This window comes from Nerophis ophidion, linkage group LG27, assembly GCF_033978795.1.
Source record: "Nerophis ophidion isolate RoL-2023_Sa linkage group LG27, RoL_Noph_v1.0, whole genome shotgun sequence".
NCBI classification, from domain to species: Eukaryota; Metazoa; Chordata; class Actinopteri; order Syngnathiformes; family Syngnathidae; genus Nerophis; species Nerophis ophidion.
In genome coordinates, this window is record NC_084637.1 from 24,319,810 (window position 1) to 24,335,157 (window position 15,348).

Here is a 15,348-nt window from a genome sequence, read left to right on the forward strand (position 1 = left end):
CTCTTGGTTTCAAAAAGGTTGGTGACCCCTGATGTAGTGGTTTGGCTAGCTGCTAGCTTTAGCACGACGTTGTAGTGAGTGGAGTAAAGCGCGCGCGGCTTGTTGTCTTTGCTTCAGTGTTCGAATCCTTACGTCACTCCACTTGTCAGGGGAGGGGAGTAAATGTGAGGCGAACCGACATCATGGTGTGTGTTTACAACTCTCACCTTCTGAAGACATTTCTCTGACTCCTCCCACTACGAGGATCCTCTTCCCCGCCGCTTCCTGCTGCCCCGCCCCCTTCCAAGCGCGTACACGCCTGAGAGAGAGTGGATGGAGGGGTATTAGCTGGCGTGCACGCGCTCACGCATAAGTCGCTGCTTTGCATCCTCACCTGCAGTGGTCGTCCGGCGCGCGCCTTCCCGTACCCCGCGCGCACACGCACGCACGCGCGCGCATGCACCTTGCAGCAACCGCGTCAGCGAGGCGTCGAGCGGCTCCGAGCCGGCAGAGGAGCACCGCGACGCGGCCACGGAGGCGGACGAGCATGACGGTAAAAAAAAATTTAAAAAAAAAAAACAGAAAAAAAAAAGACGCGGTGTGCTTGTGTGCGTGGGTGAAAAATGACGTTTTGGAGTTGTTGTTGTTGTTTTTTTTTTTAGTATGTCGTGGCGCGTGCGTGTGAGTGCGCTGCCGCAGGTCAAAAACGACACCGTCAGCACATTGTCCGGCGAGCACGCGCGTACGCGCGTCCTGTTGTTTCAGTGCTGAGGCGCGCGCGTTCGCGTTGATACAGTGGTCCTCTATTGTGTAGGGTGCCACGGTATGACGTCATGTTGAGTTGAAACGCACCGCCTGATTGACAGGTGGCTTTTCTAGAGGCGCCAAAGGTCGTGTGTTCGTGGCGAGGTCTCTCTCTCTCTCTCTCTTTGACATCGTCAAGTGTAAACACTGCCGCGCTAACGCTAGCGGAAATGCTAACATCGACAACTTACTCGCTTAGTTTGTGACCTCCGACCGGAGTCGGGATGACGTCGTCGTTTCCGCACTGGTGGCGATGACGTCATCTCGTGAACATATCCCACGGCGAGGCAACACGTGTCAGTCAACATGTTGGCGACCTGTCGGCAAAAATAAACTTTTTATTGAGGCGAATGGAGAAAAAAAAAAGGTGTTGGAGTGAGTGCTCCTGTTGTGAAAAGATGCATTAGTGAATTATATTGTGAATTATATTTATATAGCGCTTTTCTGTAGTGACTCAAAGCGCTTTACATAGTAAAACCCAATATCTAAGTTACATTTAAACCAGTGTGGGTGGCACTGGGAGCACGTGGGTAAAGTGTCTTGCCCAAGGACACAACGGCAGTGACTAGAATGGCGGAAGCGGGAATCGAACCTGCAACCCTCAAGTTGCTGGCACGGCCACTCTACCAACCGAGCTATACCGATAAAAAGAACACAATAGAATGCTGTAAAAAAAAAACAAGTAAACACACTGTTTACATCAGGGGTCTCAAACATGCGGCCCGCGAGACATTATTTTGCGGCCCACACCTTGATGCGAAAATTTAATGTTGGTGCGGCCCGCAAATTTTATATGAATGGCGCTTTACAGCTTCATACTTGAATACCCTCGATTTTTCCGGGAGACTCTCACATTTCAATGGCCCTCCAGGGGTAATCATTCCCCCGAATTTCACCCAAACAACAATACTAAGGGGGCACCGTGGAGGCACTGCCTTCAACGTCCTCTACAACCTGAACAAACAGCGTGCCAGCCAAGCCAAATGTTGTATTTGGCTTCTGTCGACGCAGTAAGCGACTGCAAGACATAGTTGATCAACAGCCGTACAGGTCACACTGAGGGTGGCCGTATAAACAACCTTAACACTGTTACAAATATGCGCCACACTGTGAACTCAGACCAGACAAGAACGACAAACACATTTTGGGAGAACATCCGCACCGTAACACAACATAAACACAATGGAACAAATACCCAGAATCCCATGCAGCCCTAACTCTTCCGGGCTACAATATACACCCCTGCCCCCTATTGTTGCATTGGATTCTGGGTATTTGTTCTGTTGTGTTTATGTTTTGTTACGGTGCGGATGTTCTCCCAAAATGTGTTTTTTTAATTTTCTTTGGTGTGGGTTCACAGTGTGGCGCATATTTGCAACAGTGATAAAGTTGTTTATACGGCCACCCTCATTGTGACCTGTATGGCTGTTGATAAAGTATGTCTTGCAGTCACTTCCGTGGATCTGCAGAAGCCTCATACAATATGTGATTGGGCCGGCACACTGTTTGTATGGTGGAAAAGCGGACGAGTCGGCAGTCTGTAGAGGACGCTAAAGGCAGTGACATCACAGCACGCCCTTACAATTGTAGTCCAGGTGAAAACCGGGAGATTGATTGCCCCGGGAGATTGTCGGGAGGGGTACTGATATTCCCGGAAATATCGCGAGAGTTGGCAAGTATGTTGCTAGGGCCCGAAAGCGATTGAAAGAAGACGCATTCATTAAAAAGTGCATGTCCGATTTTTTTAAAGAAGTCTTTTCTCGCGGCCCAGCCTCACCAAGTTTGTGCATCCAGTGGCCCCCAGGTAAATTGAGTTTGAGACCTCTGGTTTACATAACACGTTTTTGTGTTCAAAGATAGGTAGGTAGGGACATGTTTGTCATACACACACACACACACACACATTCTTTCATCACACCTTGGACAACCTTTGACCGGTCCTGTCGGAGAGGGAGGGGCGAGCGACAAGCACAACTGTTGAGAGAGAGAGAGGACATAAGGGAAATAAACACACACACAAAGGGACAAGCGGTAGAGAATGGATGCAGGGACGTACAGGATGTGACATAGCCACCAACAACGCTTCACCTCCCTCCTCATCTCCTCGCTGTTTCGGTAACCTCCTTGCTACCTTCTTTGCCGCCTTACTTCCTAACTAGAGGACGTTGCCTTGGAAGTGTTCTAGCTCGTCACCGTCAACACATTTTTCAGGTGTGAATGGCCGCGCAAAGATCGTGTTGGCAGGTGTCAATAAGAGACAGGTGTGTGTGTGTGTGTGTGTGTGTGTGTGTGTGTGTGTGTGTGTGTGTGTGTGTGTGTGTGTGTGTGTGTGTGTGTGTGTGTGTGTTCTTGTATTTGTACCATTCTTGAGACACCAACAAGGAAAAGTAGCTTCCATATGAGGAGGTGTGAACAAGTTAGGACAGGGGTAGGGAACCTACGGCTCTAGAGCCAGATGTGGCTCTTTTGATAATTGCATCTGGCTCTCAGATAAATCTTAGCTGACATTACTTAACACGATAAGTCATGAATAATTCCGCTGGTAATCACAGTGTTAAAAATAATGTTGAAAATATAAAACATATTTTAATCCAACCATGCATTTTCTATCGCACCTGTTCAAGATGTCGCTTTAATGGTAAGAGGTATTTTATTTATTATTGGTTAACTTTAGAATAACAATGTTATTAAAAAGAATAAGAGACTAATTATACTCTAAAAATGTTGTTCTTATTTAAAAATGCACACTTTTAGTTGCATTCACTGTTTAAAAATAGTATATGGCTATCACGGAAATACATTTTGAAATATTTGGCTTTCATGGCTCTCTCAGCCAAAGAGGTTCCCGACCCCTGAGTTAGGACATAAATTATGGTCCCAATGCAGAAAACCATTGCATCTAATAGAGAAAGTCTCATTTGCACCCCCTGGTGGTGAAATCTATCAAAATGAGGATGGTCCCTAAAAGGAGGGATTTTTCAAATTGACTGTTAGTAGCTTTTAAAAGTGCTCCCCCTCTGGTCAACTTATGAAATAACAAGAGTGTGTAAAAATTTGAGGTGCTCCCCCTCTGGTCAACATATGTAATAACAACTGTGTGTATGAAATTGAAATGTGCCCCATTTGGCCAAAATGTATTTAAAAAAAAAAAAAAAAAAAAAAAATATATATATATATATATATATATATTAGGGCTGCAAATCTTTGGGTGTCCAACAATTCGATTCAATATCGATTCTTGGGGTCGCGGTTCGATTATATATCGATTTTTTCGATTTAACGCGATTCTCGATTCAAAAACGATATTTTTTCGATTCAAAACGATTCTGTATTCATTCAATACATAGGATTTCAGCTGGATCTACCCCAGTCTGCTGACATGCTAGCAGAGTTTTGTTTTTTTTTAAAAGCTTATATAATTTTAAAGGACAATGTTTTATCAACTGATTGCAATAATGTAAATTGTTTTTAACTATTAAACGAACCAAAAATATGACCTATTTTATCTTTGTGAAAACATTGGACACAGTGTGTTGTCAAGCTTATGAGATGCGATGCAAGTGTAAGCCACTGTGACACTATTGTTCTTTTTTATTATTTTTATAAATGTCTAATGATAAGGTCAATGAGGTATTTTTAATCACTGCTATGCTGAAATTATAACTAATATTGATACAGTTGTTGATAATATTCATTTTTGTTTCACTACTTTTGTGTCGTGTTTGTGTCTCCTCAATTGCTCTGTTTATTACGGTTCTGAGTGTTGCTGGGTCAGGTTTGGTTTTGGAATTGGATTGCATTGTTATGGTATTTATGTGCATTGTTTTGTTGGATTGATAAAAAAACAAATACAAAATGGATTTAAAAAAAAATGAGAATCGATTCGAAATCGCACAACGTGAGAATCGCGATTAGTATTCGAATCGATTTTTTCCCACACCCCTGATATATATATATATATGTATATATGTGTGTGTATATATATATATATATATATATATATATATATATATATATATATATATAGATATATATATATATATATATATATATATATATATATATATATATATATATATATATATATATATATATATATAGTGGGGCAAAAAAGTATTTAGTCAACCACCGATTGTGCAAGTTCTCCCACTTAAAATGATGACAGAGGTCTGTAATTTTCATCAAAGGTACACTTCAACTGTGAGAGACAGATTGTGGAGAAAAAAAATCCAGGAATTCACATTTTAGGAATTTTAAATAATTTATTTGTAAATCATGTTGAAAAATAAGTATTTGGTCACTTCAAACAAGGAAGATCGCTGGCTCTCACAGACTTGTAACTTCTTCTTTAAGAAGCTCTTCTGTCCTCCCCTTGTTACCTGTATTAATGGAACCTGTTTGAACTTGTTATCTGTATAAAAGACACCTGTCCACAGTTTCATACAGTCAGGCTCCAAACTCCACTAAGGCCAAGACCAAAGAGCTGTCGAAGGACACCAGGAAAAGAATTGTAGACCTGCACCAGACTGGGAAGAGTGAATCTATAATAAGCAAGCAGCTTGGTGTGAAAAAATCAACTGTGGGAGCAATTATCAGAAAATGGATGACATAGAAGACCACTGATAATCTCCCTCGATCTGGGGCTCCACGCAAGATCTCATCTCGTGGGGTCAAAATGATCATGAGAACGGTGAGCAAAAATCCCAGAACCACACGGGGGGACCTGGTGAACGACCTGCAGGGAGCTGGGACCAAAGTATCAAAGGTTCCCATCAGTAACACACTACGCCGACAGGGAATAAAATCCTGCAGTGCCAGATGTGTCCCCCTGCTTAACCCAGTGCATGTCCAGACCCGTCTGAAGTTTGCCAGAGAGCACATGGATGATAAAGCAGAGGATTGGGAGAATGTCATGTGGTCAGATGAAACCAAAATATAACTTTTTGGTATAAACTCAACTCGTCGTGTTTGGAAGAAGAAGAATACTGAGTTGCATCCCAAGAACACCATAACTACTGTGAAGCATGGGGGTGGAAACATCATGCTTTGGGGCTGTTTTTCTGCTAAGGGGACAGGACGATTGATCCGTGTTAAGGAAAGAATGAATGGGTCCATGTTTCGTGATATTTTGAGCCAAAACCTCCTTCCATCAGTGAGAGCTTTGAATGGTTGACCAAATACTTATTTTCCACCATAATTTACAAATAAATTCTTTAAAATTCCTACAATGTGAATTCCTGGATTTTTTTCACATTCTGTCTCTCACAGTTGAAGTGTACCTATGATGAAAATTACAGACCTCTGTCATCATTTTAAGTGGGAGAATTTGCACAATCGTTGGCTGACTAAATACTTTTTGCCCCACTGTGTATATATATATATATATATATATATATATATATATATATATATATATATATAGAGAGAGAGAGAGAGAGAGAGAGAGAGAGAGAGAGAGAGAGAGAGAGAGAGAGAGAGAGAGAGAGACAGAGAGAGAGAGAGAGAGAGAGAGAGAGAGAGAGAGAGAGAGAGAGATACTGTAATAACTTGAAGTAAATAATGAAGATTAAAAACCAACTACAAACAAAAATAAATGAACTAAAAGCAGTTTTCTTAGAATATGAGCAATTGCTCCCAATTTTATATCTGTTTCTGTAATATTACAATATTCCATCCATCCATTTTCTACTGCTTGTCCCTTTTGGGGTCGCGGGGGGGTGTTGGAGCCAATATTTTCTTGTAAAATTATTACTTTTTTATGTAAAATTATTACTTTTTATGCAAAATGGAGACATTTGTCTTCTAAAATTCTAAGTGTTATAACAATATTGCCAATTTTTTTGCTGTTCTTGGAAAATAGTAAAACATTTTGCCAAGTTACATCCCCGATTATTATTATAATACTGCCAACATTTTTAAGTTTTCTTATAAAATTGTGACTTGTCGAGTAAAATGACAACTCTATTCATAAAATTGCCAAAGTTGTAAGCTTTTCTTGCAAAATTGCAACTGTTACTGAGTAAAATTTCAACTTCTATCGTAATATTGCACACGTTCAGTTTTTCTTGTAAAAGTTTGACTGGGGGGAGGGGTCCAAACTTTTTCCATTGAGGGCCGCACAGTGAAAAATCAAAGCATATGGTGTCCATTTTGATATTTTCAAAACCGATACAAAATGTTCCCTCAACTCCTCTCAGAGTTTGCGTGTCCATATGGTCCTAGGAGCTATGACCCCTGGTAGGGTCTCCCATGACCAGCAGGTCCTAGGTGAGGGACCAGACAAAGAGCAGTTCAAAGACTTCTATGAATACAAAAAGATCGTGGACCAAGGTTTCTCCCGCCCACGTTGGAGGAGGGACTTGATGGTGGCCCAGCCTAAAGGGGCAACATGCCCCCCCCCTCCAGTGGGCTCAGCACCCACAGGATGGGGCATGGAAGTCGGGTGCTCTATGAGCTCGCAGGGCCCTTGGCGATCCGATCCTCGGCTACAGAAGCTAGCTCTTGGGACGTGGAACATGAGCTCCCTGGGGGGGTGAGGGAGAGGGGAAGAAGATCTGGCTGGATCTAGTCGCACAGCAAGGGCTCTGGAGCCAGTTCTCTCGAGAGGTACTGGACTCTCTTCCACTCTGGCGTTACCAGCAGTGAGAGGCAACGGGCTGGAGTAGCAATTCTTGTTGCCCCCCCAGCTCAGGGCCTGCACGTTGGAGTTTAGCCCAGTAGACGAGAGGGTAGTTTCCCTCCGCTTCCGGGGTAAGGGGAAGGGTCCTGACCATTGTTTGTGCTTACGCACCAAACCGTAGTTAAGACTACCCACCCTTTTTGGAGTCCCTAGAGGGAGTACTGGAGGCCTGATTCTCTTGTTCTATTGGGGGACTTCAACGCTGACTTGGATAGGTGTGATTGGGAGGAATGGCCGCCCGGATCTGAACCAGAGGGGTGTTTTGTTATTGGACTTTTGTGCTCGTCACGGATTGTTCAAAACAAACACCATGTTCAAACATAAGGGTGTCCATATGTGCACTTGGCACCAGGACACCATTGGCCGCAGTTCAATGATCGACTTTGTGGTTGGATCATCAGATTTGTGGTCTCATGTTGTGGACACTCGGGTGAAAAGAGGGGCAGAGTTTTCAACCGATCACCGCCTGGTGGTGAGTTGGCTGCGATGGCGCGGGAGAATGCTGGACAGACCTGGCGGGCTCAAACACATTGTGAGAGTCTGCAGGGAACGTCTAGCAGAGTCTCCCGTCTGAGGGAGTTTCACTTACCACCTCCGGAAGAAGTATGAACACGTCTCGAGGGAGGTTGCTGGATATTGAGTCCGAGTGGACCATGTTCCGTACCTGTGTTGTTTAGGTGGCCGATCGGAGCCTGCCATGGCGGTAATCCTATAACCCACTGGTGGACACCAAGGGTGAGGGATGCCATCAAGCTGAAGAAGGAGTCCTATTGGGTCCTTTTGGCTCATAGGATTCTGGAGGGCACATGCCAAGCGGTGGGCTCCGGAAGAACTTTGAACATGTCTCGAGGGAGGAAGCTGGATATTGAGTCCGAGTGGACCATGTTCCGTACTTCTGTTGTCTAGGCGGCCGATCGGAGCCTACAATGGCGATAATCCTATAACTAACTAGTGGATACCAAGGGTGAGGCATGCCATCAAGCTGAAGAAGGAGTCCTATTGGGTCCTTTTGGCTCATAGGACTCTGGAGACCGCAGACAGGTACAGACATGCCAAGCGGTGGGCTCCGGAAGAACTTTGAACATGTCTCGAGGGAGGAAGCTGGATATTGAGTCCGAGTGGACCATGTTCCGTACTTCTGTTGTCTAGGCGGCCAATCGGAGCCTGCAATGGCGATAATCCTATAACTAACTAGTGGATACCAAGGGTGAGGCATGCCATCAAGCTGAAGAAGGAGTCCTATTGGGTCCTTTTGGCTCATAGGACTCTGGAGACCGCAGACAGGTACAGACATGCCAAGCGGTGGGCTCCGGAAGAACTTTGAACATGTCTCGAGGGAGGAAGCTGGATATTGAGTCCGAGTGGACCATGTTCCGTAACTCTAATGTCAAGGCGCAAGATCGGCGCCTGCCATGGCGGTAATCCTATAACCCACTGGTGGACACCAAGGGTGATGGATGCCGTCAAGCTGAGGAAGGAGTCCTATGGGTCTTTTTGGCTCATAGGACTCTGGAGGCCACAGACAGGTACAGACATGCCAAGCGGTGGGCTCCCGAAGAACTTTGCACATGTCTCGAGGGAGGAAGCTGGATATTGAGTCCGAGTGGACCATGTTCCGTACCTCTGTTGTCTAGGCGGCCGATCGGAGCCTGCCATGGCTGTAATCCTATAACCCACTGGTGGACACCAAGGGTGAGGGATGCCGTCAAGCTGAAGGAGTCCTATTGGGTCATTTTGGCTCATAGGACTCTGGAGGCAGTAGACAGATAGCGACAGGCCTAGCGGTAGGCTCCGGAAGAACTTTGAACATGTCTTGAGGGAGGTTGCTGGATATTTAGTCCGAGTGGATCATGTTCCGTAACTCTGTTGTCTAGGCGGCCGATCGGAGCCTGCCATGGCGGTAGTCCTATAACCCACTGAAGAACACCAAGGGTGAGGGATGCCGTCAAGCTGAAGAAGGAGTCCTATTGGGTCCTTTTGGCTCATAAGACTCTGGAGGAAGTAGACAGGTACCGACAGGCCAAGCGGTGGGCGGCTTTGGCGGTGGTAGAGGCAAAAACTCGGACATGGGAGGAGTTCAGAGAAACCATGTAGAACGACTTCCGGGTGGCTTTGAAGCAATTCTGGACCGTCATTCGCTGCCTCAGGAGGGGGAAGCAGTGCACTGTCAACACTGTGTATGGTGAGCAGGGTGTGCTGCTGACCTCTTCTGGAGATGTTGTGGAAGGGTGGAAGGAAGACCTCCTCAACAACACCTACACCGAATATTGGAAGTAATTGGAGCCATCCATCCATCCATTTCTACCGCCTGTCCCTTTTGGGATCTAGGGGGGTGCTGGAGCCTATCTCAGCTGCATTTGGGCGGATTGCGGCGTACACCCTGGACAAGTCGTCACCTCATCACACTCACAATCACACACCAGGGCCAATTAATTTAGTGTTGCCAATCAACCTATCTCCAGGTGCATGTCTTTGGAATTGGGAGGAAGCCAGAGTACCCGGAGTGAACCCACGCAGTCACGGGGAGAACATGCATACGCCACACAGAAAGATCCCGAGCCCGGGCTTGAACTCAGGACTACTCAGGACCTTCGTATTGTGAGGCATATGCACTAACCCCTGTCGCACCGTGCTGAGCATTTTTATAAGAGTATTTTTAGAACGTGCTGTTAGAAAATTAGCTGCGGGCCGCAAATGGCCCCGTGCCTCACCTTGGTCACCCCTGGTATAGGGGTTTGTTAGTTTGTAAACAATCAGTGGAGAATGTCTTCCTCTTTGCAGCTCGGCGGCCATGTCTAAAAACACGGTGAAGAAGCTGCACTGGCGCTCCAAGGTACGACACGTTAGCACGCCGCCTGACAACTGACTTAATCATCTAGGCACTGGCGCTCCAAGGTACGACACGTTAGCACGCCGCCTGACAACTGACTTAATCATCTAGCCGCCATCTTGTCGCAGGTGCAGGAGGGCTTCGTGCCGCTGGGCGGCAGCTCGGGGGAGCTGGGGCTGGCTATCGGTGGCGGGGCCGACTACGGCGAGTTTCCCTTCGTGACGGTGGCTCCCGGGGGCGGCGCCACCGTGGCCGACATCATCCTGGAGATCGGCGGCACGCCCGTGTTGGGGATGACGCTGGGCGACGTGCGGGGGGTCCTCAACTCCTGTCCTCATCCAATCAGGATCAAGACCGTCTCACCAGGTGGCGGAGGCTGGCGCCATGCGTGTGAGTTTTTTGCTAAGATGACGTGCGTGTGTGTCTGCAGGTGCGTCGCTGTGCAAAGATCTTCGCCTGTACCTCAGTAAGTGTTTCACTCCGTCCTCCATGGACAGTCAGCTGCAGCAGCTCATACGGGAGAACCTCTACCTGCGCGCCGTGCCCTGTACGTGCACACACACACACACACACACACACACACACACACACACACACACACACACAGGTGTCGCGCTCTGTGATGACATCACTCTTCCCGTCGGCAGGTACGACCCGGCAACCTCGCGAGGGGGAGATCAGCGGCGTGGACTACAACTTTGTGTCCATCGAGGAGTTCTTCTCCTTGGAGGAGTCGGGCGCCCTGCTAGAAAGTGGAAAGTTTAAAGGTGAAGACAACAATATTTGATGCGAGCATTTTTAGCTAATTTTGTTCATTTCAACATAATGATCATGGATTAGTGCCATTTTACAAGTATGCTAGCTGTTACCGTTCCAGTGCTAATAATGTTAGCATCCTAATGTTTTTTTGCTAGCATTTTAGCACATTTTGTTTATTTAACCCAATAATCATGGAATTCGTTACTTAGTTGAAGTGAAGTGAATTATATTTATATAGCGCTTTTCTCTAGTGACTCAAAGCGTTTTACATAGTGAAACCCAATATCTAAGTTCCATTTAAACCAGTGTGGGTGGCATTGGGAGCAGGTGGGTAAAGTGTCTTGCCCAAGGACACAACGGCAGTGACTAAGATGGCGGAAGCGGGGATTGAACCGGGAACCCTCAAGTTGCTGGCACGGCCACTCTACCAACAGAGCTATACCGTTCCATCTTAGAAGTATCCTAGCTGTTCCCGTTACTGTGTTAATGTTAGCATGCTAAGTTCTTATTATTAGCATTTTGGTTAATTTTGTTTGTTTAACCCAATAATCATGGCATTGGTTACTTAGTGCCATCTTACGAGTATGCGAGCTGTTACCGTTGCAGTGCTAATGTTAGCATGCTAATATTTTTTTTGTGCTACAATTTTGGCAAATTTTGTTTGTTCAATCCGATAATCATGGAATTCGTTACTTAGTGCCATCTTACGAGTATGCGAGCTGTTACCGTTGCAGTGCTAATGTTAGCATGCTAATATTTTTTTGGTGCTACAATTTTGGCAAATTTTGTTTGTTCAATCCGATAATCATGGAATTTGTTACTTAGTGCCATCTTACGAGTATGCAAGCTGTTACCGTTGCAGTGCTAATGTTAGCATGCTAATATTTTTTTTATGCTACAATTTTGGCTAATTTTGTTTGTTCAACCCGATAATTATGGAATTCGTTACTTAGTGCCATCTTACAAGTATGCAAGCTGTTACCGCTACAGTGCTAATGTTAGCATGCTAATGTTTTTTGCTAGCATTTTAGCACATTTTGTTTATTTAACCCAATAATCATGGAATTGGTTACTTAGTGCCATCTTAGAAGTATCCTAGCTGTTCCCATTGCTGTGTTAATGTTTGCATGCTAAGGTGTTTTTGATAGCATTTTGGTTAGTTTTGGTTGTTTAATCCAATAATCATGGAATTTGTTACTTAGTGCCATCTTACAAGTATGCTAGCTGTTATCGTTACCGTGCTAATGTTAGCATGCTAAGTTATTTTTACTAGCATTTTGGTCAATTTTGTTTCTTTAACCCAATAATCATGGAATTGGTTACTTAGTGCCATCTTACAAGTATGCGAGCTGTTACCGTTGCAGTGCTAATGTTAGCATGTTAATATTTTTTTTGTGCTACAATTTTGGCTAATTTTGTTTGTTCAACCCGATAATCATGGAATTCGTTACTTAGTGCCATCTTACAAGTATGCTAGCTGTTCCCGTTAAGGGGCTAATGTTAGCCAGCTAACAATTTTTTGCTAGCATTTTATCAAACTGGGTATTTTTAACGAAATAAACATGGATTTTGTTTCTTGCCACCCTCTTAAAATTATGCTAGTTGTTCCAGTTACAGTGTTAATGTTAGCATTGTAACATTTTTTTGCCAGCCTTTTGTTAATAACTACCTAAAAATAATTAAAAGTTGTTATTTGGTGCCATTTTAGAAGTATGCTAGCTGTTTCCATTAAGGGGTTAATGTTAGCCAGCTAACGATTTTTTCCCAAGCATTTTAGCAAACTGTGTATTTTTAACCAAATAAACATGGATTTTGTTTCTTGCCGCACTCTTGGACGTATGCTAGCTGTTCACGTTACAGTGCTAATGTTAGCATTATTACGTTTTCTGCCAGCATTTTGTTAATATCTACCTAAAAATAATTGATTTTGTTACTTAGTGCCAATTTACAAGTATGCTAGCTGTTACCATTACAGTGCTAATGTTAACATGCTAAAGTTGTTTTGCTAGCATTTTGGCAAATTCTGTTTATTTAACCAATATTCCTGGAACTCGTTACTTAGTGCCATCTTAGAAGTAAGGTAGCTGTTCTCATTAAGGGGCTAATGTTAGCCAGCTAACGATTTTTTGCTAGCATTTTAGCAAACTGTGTATTATTAACCAAATAAACATGGATTTTGTTTCTTGCCGCCCTCTTAGAAGTATGCTAGCTGTTCCCGTTACAGTGCTAATGTTAGCATTGTTACGTTTTCTGCCAGCATTGTATTAATATCTACCTAAAAATAATTGATTTTGTTACTTAGTGCCATCTTACAAGTATGCTAGCTGTTACAATTGGAGTACTAATGTTAAAATGCTAAAGTTTTTTGCTAGCATTTTGGCAAATTTCGTTTAGTTCACCCAATAATCATGGAACTCGTTACTTAGTGCCATCTTAGAAGTATGCTAGCTGTTCCCGTTAAGGGGCTAATGTTAGCCAGCTAACAATTTTTTGCTAGCATTTTATCAAAATGGGTATTTTCAACCAAATAAACATGGATTTTGTTTCTTGCCGCTCTCTTAAAATTATGCTAGCTGTTCCCGTTAAAGTGCTAATGTTAGCATTGTTACGTTTTCTGCTAGCATTTTGTTAACATCTACGTAAAAATAATTGATTGTCCTGTGAATCTTTAGCTAAGGACTTGATGCCTTCAAAAGGCCTACTCGTTTTATCTTCCCTCGAGTTTTCGTTATCGATCTCAATGTAAGGCTTTTCTCGTCCAATCACAGGCAACTACTACGGGACGCCCCGCCCCGTCCACATAGGTCCCGACAGTCCACCAATCACGTATCAGGAACATCGAAACCTGCTTAGGAACTTCAGGACCAGAAGCAAATCCCTCAGCAACCTGGAGAAAACCGTAGAGGAAGACAACAGCGAGGAAGACAGCGGCCTGTCCGGTGCGCGTGCCCGTCGTAGCCCCGCCCACGCACACACGTGCGCTGACACGCCGTCTTTGTCTTCCAGGAGGGTCGGCCGGAGCCCCGCCCACCACGCTGCCACTCAGCCAATCGTGGGAGACGACAGGGGCGACGGAGAACGGAGGACGGCGAGGAAGAGCGCCTACGGCCAACACCTGGGACGTGGCTTACGGCGACGGCGGGAACACCTTCTACCTCGAGTGAGTCGCGGCAAATAATCCCCGCTACTTTCTGTTTACAAACCCCGTTTCCATATGAGTTGGGAAATTGTGTTGGATGTAAATATAAACGGAATACAATGATTTGCAAATCCTTTTCAACCCATATTTAATTGAATGCACTACAAAGACAAGATATTTGATGTTCAAACTCATAAACTTGATTTTTTTTTGCAAATAATAATTAACTTAGAATTTCATGGCTCCAACACGTGCCAAAGTAGTTGGGAAAGGGCATGTTCACCACTGTGTTACATCACCTTTTCTTTTAACAACACTCAATTAACGTTTGGGAACCGAGGAAACTAATTGTTGAAGCTTTGAAAGTGGAATTCTTTCCCATTCTTGTTTTATGTAGAGCTTCAGTCGTTCAACAGTCCGCTGTCGTTTTTTACACTTCATAATGCGCCACACATTTTCGATGGGAGACAAGTCTGGACTGCAGGCGGGCCAGGAAAGTACCCGCGCTCTTTTTTTTTTACGAAGCCACGCTGTTGTAACACGTGCTGAATGTGGCTTGGCATTGTCTTGCTGAAATAAGCAGGGGAGTCCATGAAAAAGACTGCGTATGTTGTTCCAAAACCTGTAATATACCTTTCAGCATTAATGGTGCCTTCACAGATGTGTAAGTTACCCATGCCTTGGACACTAATGCACCCCCATACCATCACAGATGCTGGCTTTTCAACTTTGCGTCGATAACATTCCGGATGGTTCGCTTCCCTTTGGTCTGGATGACACGATGTGGAATATTTCCAAAAACTATTTGAAATGTGGACTCGTCAGATCACAGAACACTTTTCCACTTTGCATCAGTCCATTTTAGATGATCTCGGCCTAGAGAAGCCGGTGGCGTTTCTGGATGTTGTTGATAAATGGCTTTCGCTTTGCATAGTAGAGCTTTAACTTGGACTTACAGATGTAGCGACCAACTGTATTTAGTAACATTGGTTTTCTGAAGGTTTCCTGAGCCCATGTGGTGATATCCTTTAGAGATTTATGTCGGTTTTTGTTACAGTGTTGTCTGAGGGATCAACGGTCACGGTCATTCAATGTTGGTTTCCGGCCATGCCGCTTACGTGGAGTGATTTCTCCAGATTCTCTGAACCTTTTGATGAT

At 44.5% G+C, this 15,348-nt stretch overlaps 1 protein-coding gene across 5 annotated transcripts in view; it reads left to right on the forward strand.

Moving 5' to 3' along the window:
- The first annotated feature begins 273 nt into the window (after positions 1–273).
- Positions 274–15,348, forward strand: part of magixa (MAGI family member, X-linked a) — a 60,373-nt gene continuing 45,298 nt past the window's right edge. For 2 of the 5 annotated variants that reach the window (XM_061889063.1, XM_061889065.1), the window contains exons 1-7: positions 274–532; positions 10,244–10,295; positions 10,421–10,658; positions 10,723–10,839; positions 10,940–11,059; positions 13,820–13,990; positions 14,058–14,211. In XM_061889063.1, coding sequence (XP_061745047.1) covers positions 10,254–10,295; positions 10,421–10,658; positions 10,723–10,839; positions 10,940–11,059; positions 13,820–13,990; positions 14,058–14,211 — 842 coding nt within the window. In that variant the 5' untranslated portion in view covers positions 274–532; positions 10,244–10,253. Of the gene's footprint in view, positions 533–2,755; positions 2,899–10,243; positions 10,296–10,420; positions 10,659–10,722; positions 10,840–10,939; positions 11,060–13,819; positions 13,991–14,057; positions 14,212–15,348 lie in introns of those variants that run through there. The other 3 variants (XM_061889060.1, XM_061889061.1, XM_061889062.1) reach the window with 2 other exon arrangements.